This window comes from Onychostruthus taczanowskii, unplaced genomic scaffold (genome assembly GCF_017590055.1).
Source record: "Onychostruthus taczanowskii isolate IOZ18803 unplaced genomic scaffold, ASM1759005v1 scaffold68, whole genome shotgun sequence".
In the NCBI taxonomy this organism is placed as follows: domain Eukaryota; kingdom Metazoa; phylum Chordata; class Aves; order Passeriformes; family Passeridae; genus Onychostruthus; species Onychostruthus taczanowskii.
The window spans coordinates 587,872-599,366 of NW_024504566.1; the positions used below are offsets into that span (position 1 = coordinate 587,872).

Below are 11,495 nucleotides of genomic sequence, written 5' to 3' on the forward strand. Positions count from 1 at the left end.
GCACTGTCAATATATTCAAAACCTCTTCTCTGCTGCATAATCAATTCAGGAAAAAAAAAAAAAGTCTTAAAGACTATGTCTTCCAAAAACCCTGTGTTCCTATCTATTACCAAATAAATGATAAGTACAGAAATATACAGAATCTTTCCCGTCACTCTGTCATCTCTGTTGTCATGTAACTGACGAAACCTGTTAAGGCCAATTCAAAACAATTTCTGTATTTCTAATTTACCCTCCCTCTTTGGAACAATCTATCATCTTAACCCCTGATGAACCAGATTCTTCTCTCATTAGCTTGCCATGATGAATATTATGAACTTCTGCCAATGGACTATAATGTCATAAAAATCAAGTAAAAGGAGTAAGTCACTAGTCTCTCTTTCAAATGTCTGAAAACTTAATTGTCACCTGAAGTTGCAAGATGTTCTCAACTTATTTGAATAGTCACTTTATTTCTGTGGTATTTATGTTTCCCTCTTCAGAAATACAGTTTCCATTTCCAGATATTTTTTTTTTGCATGGCAGGCACTATTTCTAATATTGTATTCATAGATTTATGTGGCTTTTATATTGCAAATTTTTCATTTTAGACAAAGGCACAATGATGTGAGTCACGGATTGTCATCACTCAGTTTGAACTTTTTGGGTTTGATCACTGAAAGATTTTACTAAAATGACAGTATTCACTGATGATTACTTGAATGATAGGCCCTAGTTAATAGATCAGGCACTAGTCATAATTACTCTCCGAGATGATTAGTTCTGGTGTACTAACAATATTTCTATACTACATCCAGGTCCACAGTAATCTAATTGCTCTTATTCTTGTCTCAAAGTAACAACAAGGAAACAAAATTCTATCTGATTCTACCAAAGGAGAAAATACATTAGATCCTAAGCAGAAAGATCTTTTTGTTAAGCACCACCTTCAAATTTTTTCATAACTGAACTAAGGAAGATCCTGCTCAAGATAAATGAGTGAAACAAGCTAAGTCCTTTTCCTCTAAGAGATTTTCAGGATTTTTTTGAAGACGAAAGCTGGTCCCCAGTGCAACTAAATAAAAATACAATTACTCTGCTCTCTGTCAAGCAAAAACAGCCCAATATAGTTTCAGTAATTCTTTGTTACAGAACAAAGAATTTTTTTTACTGCTATCAAAATGACCCTTAGTATAACAGATTCTCCCTGGAGCCCTTTTTGAATATCTAGTAATGTACTTTGAAGATGATCACAACTACACTTTGTCCCTCCTCTGTTATATAGGCTAAATGTCTCTGCTGTGAAGAGAAAATAGATTGAGACATCAAACACATTTGTAAAATACAAAATCCACTAGGTTGTATAAAAGAAGACAAAACCAGAAAAATTCTATTTGAAACAGGGCTGAAAATATCAAGCAAAAAATGAATGAACAATATGTACGTACAAGAAAAGAAATAATACTCTAACTTTGTGAATCTTTACATTTGTAACACTAATCATAAGAATATATCCAAACTTTTAATGAAATTTTTCATAAAACAAAGATTTTGAATTTTATTCTGTCTTGTCAGATTTTACTAAACTCAATTTTTTAATAAAAGTTCTAAAGAGATGGATTATTTCAAATTAAAATGCAGACACTATAAGGAACTAAACACACTGAAAATGGCACAGTGGTGAGAAAAGAGAATATGTGTGGCATTTCAGAAAAAAAGTGATGATGTGGAAATTTTATGATGCTCATAAGGAAAAATCTATCAAACAAAGGTCAGAACAAAAAATCTGTTCTGAGGAAAGTTCAGGTCAAATGAATGACAATGATGACAAACGAAATATTTGATCTAGTAGTAAAGGATGAATTAGGAATCTGGAAAAAAGGAGCAGAATAAAAAAAATAAAGCCAGCAGAGTTTTAGTATAGATATAGTATAGTATAGTATAGTTATAGTATAGATGTTAACCTTGTCTTGAAGAAGGGAGGAAAGATGTCAACCAGTAGACAAATCTCAACCATGAAAACTATGGGCAGTGGTAGTTGGAATAAATAATGGAAAAAATAAATAGATAGAATATACCCATAGTAATGAAAAAAGAATGGAGAAAGGACTGAAGATGGCAAAGAACACGAATGTGCAGGAAAAGGAAATCCTTTGCTCTTTTCCCTTGTTCACTGTTTGAGGCCTTCTGTTACCACATCTAGTCATCTGTTTATTATGAAGTCTTCTGAGAATTTGATGTATCTTAAGTGGGTTTCCTCACACATTATGGGCTATACTAACAAATAATGAAAACAAATAGTTGCTTTATCTTTTCTGAAAGACACACCTCTCATTTATACAATGAAAGCAAATAAACGAGTAGTCGAGTTTAGGCTTCTCTTCATGAAGTATTCTACTCATTTACTGAAGCATTGTGTGACTGATAAAGCTACCCAATGTAAAGACTATAAAAATAGAATTTTAATATAGCAGTGAGATTGCTTTAAAACTACTCACAGAAGAGCACTACGCTCCTTATTTAAAGCATAATATCTCCATAAAACACAAACTACACTATAGCTCTGACTGACTTGGGAACAAACAATATCCTTACACCATCAAAACCTTAGCAGCTATTCCAGCTCATTTGCTGGCTCCTGATGGGGCAGATGGAAATTTATTCGATTGTCATGTTATAAGGTGACAGCAGAAAGTGACAGAACTGTCATTATGGGTGTAGATGTTCACAAGCCCCTATGGAGATCTGCCAGTCCCACTTCAGTCGACTCAAGCTCTCGTCTCTGTTATCTTCACACTAACCTACTTGACCTCTATGCTTTCCACTATTATCTTGAATCTCCATAAAATATTTTGTGACCTCTATCAATTTTATTATATTTTCTCTTCTTGTTTCTACTTTACTTTTGTTACAATTAATCCTGATAAAACACTAGTTTGAAGTTTAAAATCAGACAGTTCAGTTTTTGGAAGTGTGCATGCTGTTTTTCTAGAGGCACGTTCCTCTTCTCTTTCTCTCTCTGCCTTTACTTTTCTCATGTTTTCTTTTCCTTTGCTCCTTTCTTCCTTCTTTTCATTTTTATTCAGCTCTTTCATGTAACATTTCCATGTACATGTACTACTTGAACTGAGCAGTCAAGAGCAGTTAATAGCTGGGATATCCTTGGAGGCAAAAATACAGTAATATTTGAAGTCACTAGCACTCTGCAAAGGAAAATGTAATCTATGTTTTTTAAAGACACTTTAATTGCTCAGCAATCATGCAGAACTGAGAAATATAGCTCTGCTTCCAAGGTAATAACTCCCCAAATTGCAAAGGTCACTTATTCAATACCCTTGCTATCTAGAAAAATATGACAATGACACCAGGACTCAAAAACTCAATTTTATGTTAATCTATTATTCACTATTAACTTTCGTGAAGTTTTTTTGTAATTCACATAACCTGCTGTGTGCTACTGTCATTTAAAACATAAAGACATCAACAAGCTTTGTTTCTAAATTAGAGAAGCTGTTCCTATCAAGTCCATCTATACACCCCTGATTCAGCTAAAACTAAAGTTAAAATGAACAGGAGTTCGGTATTAGTAAAGAGGTGGTAAACTTTAGCACATAGAAAAGGTATCAGTGCTAATTACAATCAGCTTTCACTGACCCTCAGTGCTTTTCTCTATAACTTTCCTCTCTTTTTGCATAATTATTCCATCAACTAAAAAGATTTCAAAGCTTTATTATGCTAATTTTATTTAAATTATTCACATATATATATATTTAACATTTAAACATAATCTTTACAAAGTTATCATGATATTATTAAAAGGACATAATCTAGCTAATGCACTGATTAAAGATTTCATAAAAATTGGAGATGTCTGTCATATTTGAACCTGTAGTACACCTGAACTCCTGAGCACAAGACTTTGTATCTCTGTTCCACTGCTCAAAACTTTCTCATTCTCTATTCAAACTGCCTTAAAGAAGGAGTCAAGCATGAGAGGATTCTCTTCAATCCTTTTTGTTCCTCTTGGGATCAAAATATTGTGCCACTGTATACTTAAAAACAGGTTCCTAGATTCTATTCAAAGATATTTGAAATTATGTTCAAATTACAGCAGTACTTTTGAAGGTTTTACTCAGAGTAATACTTCAAAACCTGGAATTACAGAATAATACTCATGTATGTTGTGTATGGGTGTGTGTGTGTGTGTGTGCCAAACAAACAAACCAATCATATCAACACTGGCTGTGATACCATACCTGTGTAATAATCAGTTGCAATTTGGGCATAAAACAAGAAAGTTTCTGTTCAGTACCATGGACAAGTACTTTCCACATCGTGCATGGGCACAGAAACAACTTACTCAGAAAGTACCTTTTGTTACCAAAAAAAACCCATACGCCAGCTTCTGTTTTTTTCAATATTAAAGTATCAGTCAATTCTTTCCCAAAAACATTACTGTTCTAATTAAAAATAAACTGTTAAAAAATCAGCATCAGAAAATACAGCAATGTAGATCTAGTTACCATGCCTAACTTGTTTCTTCTGCTAACTGGTCCCTTCCATTTCTCACCAGCAACAGAAAATGAAAACCAAAAAACCACCCAGGAACCTAAAAGGCGGGTTAAAATCCCCAAAGCTCTTGTCACTCCTTTTTAGCACAACTTGCCCTTACAAGAAGTATGAAATATTTACTACGCACTATATTTATCTTCATTTGTTATATCACACAGAAGATAAAAGCCTTGTATAAAAAATGGTGGCTTAAGACATTCCTTTTATCTTTTTCAATATTTTGTATGCGCATTTCCCAAGTAAATTACTATTGCACATACTAAATCAAGTTTTTCATAATAGTTTAATAATGCACTTTCATTTTGTTAAATTTAATAGTTATACATGTTTCATAAATCTCAACAGTCCCAACATATTTTGGCAAAATGCTAATAAAGTGATGGGCTTGGCCTTAATGAAAGTGCTAAGTTTGTCATTTAGTATCTGTTATTATTAAAGTACTAGTCAGGTTGTAATAAAACAACAAATTTTCAGTTTCATAGATAGTACTATGTAACTCAAAATTAAGAATAGGGAAAAAATTGTCATCTCAAATTTGTCAACCTTCTAAATCCCTGTTGTAACTACAGACAAATGCATTTTATAACTTGGTGCAGAGAATCAGCTGATACAATGACACTGGTATCAGAGACTTCATAAAATATACTTTCTCTCATCTATCCATTAAAATGCATTGCATTCTAATGTCAACAGTGACAGTTTTTAACCCCTATTCTCTGAAAGAAATTGTATTGCCATTGGAATTGTTTAAAGACACATGCTTGATGTGTCATATGTCTCACACTTCCTCAGATCATTTTCCGGAGTGTGTCACCAGTCAGTGTAGCTTGACGCTCATAATTTAAAAGTTATAGGTCCATGAAAATCAAAGGAAATGTGTTCAGTGTCTTAAATAAAATCCAAAATATTTTTTTTGTAAAAACAAGGTATGATTTTCATGAAAATAAATCACATTGTAATAATAAACTCAATATCCAGGTCTACATCAATACACGACTTAAAACAAAATGGCCGATCCACATACTGATCAAATTAAAAGCTTGCACTTTGGTTCTCCTTATAAACATTAATAATTTAGCAACACTGTAACAGGGCCTGCCAGCAAAAACAGTTCTCTATTAAAAATCCACTGATAACTCACATATACTCATAAAATATTCCAATTTTGCTGTCCAAAACCAAACAGTTTCAAGACTTTTTTGCTTTGTTTACTTGTTTGCTTTTTCTGTTTTTTTGCAGTTTTTGGATTTGGGTTTTTTTAATTTCAGCAATGCTGTTAACTTTCTTAAACATGCAAAACATCTAGAAGGAAGTCACAAGTTGTATTCTTAAAGTTCTGTAACAAAAACTTACCCTCACTTTTTTTTCTATCACCATTTTTTAAAAATTGAGTATCTTTCCGTTCATGCCAATGCACTTGTTGAAATGTTGGCTGTAACCAAACAGCAGCTGCACTTACCCCAGTGTTGTCATGGTGACGATGGTGTACCAGAAGGCTGCAGGGATGCTGGTGAACTTGCTGGCTGATGAACCTTTCTCTGCATAGTACATGACTGTGGCAAAGATGATGATGGCCATAGTGAGAGAGAACAGGAGGAAGCCTAACTCCGAGGCACAACTTTTCAATGTATAGCCCAGGATGCGCAGACCCTGTGAATGGCGGGAAAACTTAAAGATCCTGAAGACACGAAAGACTCTTAATGTCACAAAAGCCCCACTGACATCCTCGTTATCTGTCATCACCAGGCCAATGTAATATGGCATAATGGCCACCACATCAATGATACTCATGACGCTGCGCACGAATTTGTAGCGACTAGGAGCTGCCAGCAGACGTAGGAGATATTCGACTGTGAAGATCATGACACAGGCAGTATCCAGGCAGAAGAAAGCCACCGCATACCGCTCTCCACAGGGCAGCTCTTTGATGCGACCCGGGCTTACCCCACAGGGCACTGTCTCCACCACGTTGGCAATGACAGAGACGGCAATGAAGAAACCAGTGACATAGTAGAAGACCAGAGCCAGGGTACTGGTGTGTGGATTTTCAAAGGCCCGCCACATCCTCTGACGAGCTGTCATTGAGGGTAGGGAGCTCTCAGCTACATGATCCGTATCAGCATCATCCTGCAGGCGCTCAGCATTCTCACGACGGCGATCCTTGTACTCCTCATAACAGCAGTCACCAATGATCTCAGGGATGATGCCAAAGAAGGCCAGCTCCTCATCATAAGCTGAGATGCACTCCTGGCGGGGATAATGAAGCTTCCCAGTACGGTAGAAGTTGAGAATGTGGCGGAAAATGTCAGGGTCCCGATCAAAAAAGTACTGTTGTGTCTCGGGGTGGTAGAAGAAGTCCCGCTCTGAACTGCCCAGCAGAGTGTCAGGGTAGCGCTCTAAGGTGTCCAGCCATGTCTGGAACTGGATGCCACTCACATTCAGCACAATCAGAGAGTCCTGGCTTCGCTTTCTCTCCTGCCGTGGAGCAGCTGGCATGGGACCAGTAGCCACTGGCATCCATCCTATGGCTGCTGCCCTGGCAAAGGGTAACCAAGCTGCTACACCTGCCGCCATGGTTCCAAACACCTATTACAGCTATGGGAGTCAATCTAGAGACAGTGATGGTCCAGCCACTAAAATAGAGAGGGAAAAGAAAAATACAAATTCTCACACATTCTTAAGGCAGCAGAATTTCTCAACATATTTGTGATATTCAGTATTAACTGGAAACCTTTTTGCTTCCTTTTTGTTTCCTCCACCTTTTTACCCCACAGTATGCTTTCCAGGCGCTGGTCACACTGTTAGGACAATAAATGAGGGCACTTGGAAATCCCTGTATTCACAGCAGCTTCTCTAACAGCTAGATCCTTTGGATACAAGATCTCCATTCGAGCCCTCAGGATAGAAGCAACAGTCCTCAAATCAATAGCCCCTGGAGCCGGCTAGTAGCTCTAGTGCAGCTGTGCAGCCACCTGGAAGGAGATTTTCCTCCACGCGCGATGCAGCCGGTCCCCCCGCCCCTCCTCCGCCTGCTCCCCGCCCGCCGCCGGAGCCGGGCCGCGGCAGAGAGCGGAGCCCTTCCCGGGCGGCTGCAGCGGGGCCGCCGGCGCCGTCGCCGCTCGCCGTGGAGGGGCGGAGGGGATGGGCCCGGCGGGCCTCCCCCCTTCCCGGCGGCAGCCCTGGAGCAGCGGCGCGAAGAATCCTCTCCCTGACCTTTAATCGCCGTCCGGGGACTCCTCCAGACCCCAGCTAGGGTCCGGGGGAGCCGGCGGGGCAGGGGGAGGAGCTCCGGGCGGCAGCATTAAACTTTAAGGCAAGTTTTCCGTGCAGGAAATGCTTTGAAGGGCAGAGGGATGCCGGAGATGGGGCGCCGGGAGCGGGAAGCGCCCTACAGAGCAGGAGCGAACAGAGCGGGGCTCTCCCCCGGACGGAGCATCAGGGCACGGACAGGGCGGCGAGGAGACCGGGGTCGGGGAGAGCCCCGCGCTCCTGGCGGGGGCAGGGGCGGGGGCTTTGGAGACACATGCAGCAGCGGGCTGCACGGGGCATCCCCAGGAGCGCCCGAGCGGGCGGCGAAAGGCGAAGCCGAGGGAGGCTGGCTGTGGAGCGGGAGAGGGGCAGGAGCTCCCTGGCGGCGGGGGAGGCCTGGGACCGGGGCGGGCCGGGCAGGGGTGCGGGCTGCCGTAGGGCTCGGCGGCCGGTGGTGGATCATGCCCCCCCCACCATCCCCGTACCCCCGCCTCCTTCCTCTCGCCCCTTCCCCTCGGCTCAGTTCTCCAATCGCTCCAGACGTGCCCAGTCTGCGGCACCTACCTGTGAAAGTCTGGCGAGAGCGCTCAGTTGCATAGAGACTTTTGGAAATACGGGCTCTGCCGCTAGATCTCCGCGCCCCGCCGGGAACGGCGGGGAAGTAGTTGCTCCTGAGAAAGCTTGATCGCATCCAAAGGGACATCGATAATAAGGCTTTCCCCCACCCCCACCCCCCTCCGCCACCGCCGAGCGCCAAGCAACAAGTTCAAGGGGTGGGTGGGGGGAAAAAAACAACGTAATCGCGCCTGGCAGCTCTTGGAGCACGTCCTTGCGGGGCGCGGATCCTGCGGCGCGGGGCCGCTGTCAGGCGCGGCTGCGGCTGCGGCCGCTGCCCCTGCCCTGCCGCGGGCTGCGGGCGGCAGCGGCGAGGCCCTGGCGCGGCCGGGGGCGGGGAAGGGGGCTTCCCGCTGCCTCCCCCAAGGCGGGCGGGCCATGCCACCCAGCCGCGCCGCCGCCGCCCGCGGGCGAGGGGCGCATGGGCGGGCGGCGGTGCGGGCGCGGGGAAGCGCGGGGCGGGTGGGCAGGACATCGCTCCGCGGGCGAAACAAAAGGGCTCCGGGCAGCCGCGCCGGAGGCGGCAGGGCAGGCAGGGAGCGCGGCTGTGCCTGCGTGTGCGCCGGGTGTGTGCCGGTGTGTGTGCCGGTGTGTGTGCCGGTGTGTGCGCCGGGTGTGTGCCGGTGTGTGTCTCTGCGGGGCCGGGATCGTGCTGTCCAACCCCTCCGCCGGCAGCGCCGCACAGACCCTCTGGAGTTCGCGGTGCTTTGGGTAGGGATCGGGCGGCGGCGATAGCTTAGGTGAGGTACCGAGGGAATTTCTGGGGAGCGCTAGCTGCTTTCAAGGGAAGGGGAACCGTTCACTGCAAAAAAGGGGAAATGAGATGCCTGGGAGTGAAGTGTAGGATGCTCCTCACGACCCGCCCCGAGCCACTCCGGAGTTCTGGTTGCAATATCCAAATGGCTCTTACCAGCTTTTGGAACGGCGAGAGCTGGGACGGGTGTGGGAGCCTTTTCCTCCTCCTCTCCGTTCCGCTCCCGTGCCGAGCCGCGTCCCTTTTCCCGACGCTAGATGGCGCGTGGATGACGGGAAGCGAGCTCCCGCCGGGGCGCCGCTGCGGGCCCGCCGAGCCCCGCTCCGCTCCGCTCCGCTCCGCGCAGCCCCCGCGCTCTGCCCGGCCCGCCCGCCTCCAGCCCCTGCCGAGCTCGCGGCACCGCCGGGTCTCCGCGCTGGACGGGCACGTAATTCCCGAGCTCTGCGTGCCGCTCTGATAGCGCCGATAAATAGAGGGAATATAGGGTCTGTATTCTGAAACGACTCTATGTCTTCTTCATAGACCTTGCAAGAAGATACCAGAAGGAATTCCTCCTTCTAACTTGCCTGTGTTTCCGTTTGGTAGTAAGAGGTTTTGAAAAGAATAACTGAGTAAATAGGTTCCTTTAAATGTGAAGTTTTTACAACAAAACCTTCCACTCTGATAAGCTATTTGAGATACATGCCAAAGAAATCCAAAGCAAAATTAAACCGAATACACATTGAACTTTGGGAGTTAACTCTTTTCTGTATTTTAATAATAGCTCAGCTTCAGTATATATTCACTTCTAAGTTCCCATGAAAAAGATGAACACTTTCAATATTGTAGCCTAAACTACAACCTAAACTGTCCCTCCAAGTAATACTTGAAAGCACAGAGAGAAAAGGCTTAAAAATGTTTAAAGTGCAAACTAATACAGGAAAACTTGTGATGATGACTGATTACATATATCAAGTCACTTGAAATAAAATATCACATTAAATAAAAGATACTTTCTGTTTATTTACTGAACTTGTTTGTTGATTTGTCGCTTTGCTATTTTTTTCTAGTTCAAATATTCAGTACATAATATCCTATAAATTAATCCATTAAATTTAAATCAGTTGGTCAACTATAGGTATTGAGCTTTCAACGTTATGGATATTCTTCCATATGAAATGGGAGGTTTTGTTTGGTGCTATAGGACATTCCTGTAGAATTTATAAATCCCAGTTTATGATCCTGTCAGCTTAGTACTGATAAAATAATACAGGACTTCCTTTCCTGAAAATCAAGAGGTTTCCTTGTCAGCTATAGATTGTTTTTGTAATCAAAAACTGCTCTTATTTTTTTAGCATGCCAGCTTTACAAAAATCAGTTGCTGTCTTAAGTTGATTTTTTTTCTTTTAGAGTTTTTCCTGAATAGAAGTCTCAAAATAAAGCATTTTCTATCCACAGAGAGAACCCATAAGAATGGGTGCCATTAAAGAAACACCTGGATTCCTGTTGCAATCTTAAAGTTGTTTCAGAAATTTACAAGTTTCATAAAAAGATGGAAAAAAACCCCAAACAAACCCTATCTTTTTTTGGACAATTTTGGGTACCACATAGCGTTATAACATTTAGTCTTTTTTAAGTAAGAGGTTTGAAACCAGTTGAGGTTTAGAGACTTTTCTGACACCATTGCCTGTAAAAGTAATCACCTCACCTTAAATTTTTGTGGACAACCTGTATATCAGAGAGGCATCTTTCAAAAGCAGTACCTTGGAAGGAAAAGAGTGCACTCTATTGACTCCTTAATTAATATGTTACTGAGAAGCGATAGCCAGGAACTCAAACTTTCACAGCTGGTACCTTATGTTTAGTTCATTAAAATTGCCTGGCTGAAGCATTCCTTACTTTGTATGTTTCAGAAGGACTAAATCCTGCTACATAAGATGCACCTAAATAATCAGGTCTTCCTAAGTCAAAATCCTGCCCGTGAAATCAGAATTGGCTACAAAGAGATTGGTGTGATGTGACAGGGAGGATTATGACTTCAAGTAGGAATTAAATAGCAGGGACTCAAATGAGACAAAGATCCTATTTTCAAGGGAAGAAAATAAATCCTAGTAATTGTAGGAAAAGAAGAAAATGATACTAAGGGGAATGCACAATGGGCTCTAAGATGAACTGTTTCTTAATTCATTCTGAAGTCATGAGACACAAAGAACTCTCTGAGGATTAAATAAGCTACCAGCTATGATGCAGAAGTCTGTATTAATGAACTTTTTTTTTATTTATTTAAATATTTAAAATGTTTGAAACTGCAAGTTTTCTTTACAGATTGAGAGCACATGTGTATCCC

General features: G+C 42.3%; 1 protein-coding gene across 1 annotated transcript in view; it reads right to left on the reverse strand.

The window, feature by feature from the left end:
- Positions 1 to 8,702, reverse strand: part of KCND2 (potassium voltage-gated channel subfamily D member 2) — a 261,860-nt gene extending 253,158 nt beyond the window's left edge. Inside the window, exons 1-2 of the mRNA XM_041421043.1 lie at positions 8,365 to 8,702; positions 6,011 to 7,184 (exon numbers count right to left, since the gene is read on the reverse strand). Coding sequence (XP_041276977.1) covers positions 6,011 to 7,125 — 1,115 coding nt within the window. The 5' untranslated portion in view covers positions 7,126 to 7,184; positions 8,365 to 8,702. The remainder of the gene's footprint in view (positions 1 to 6,010; positions 7,185 to 8,364) is intronic.
- Positions 8,703 to 11,495: the final 2,793 nt, after the last annotated feature.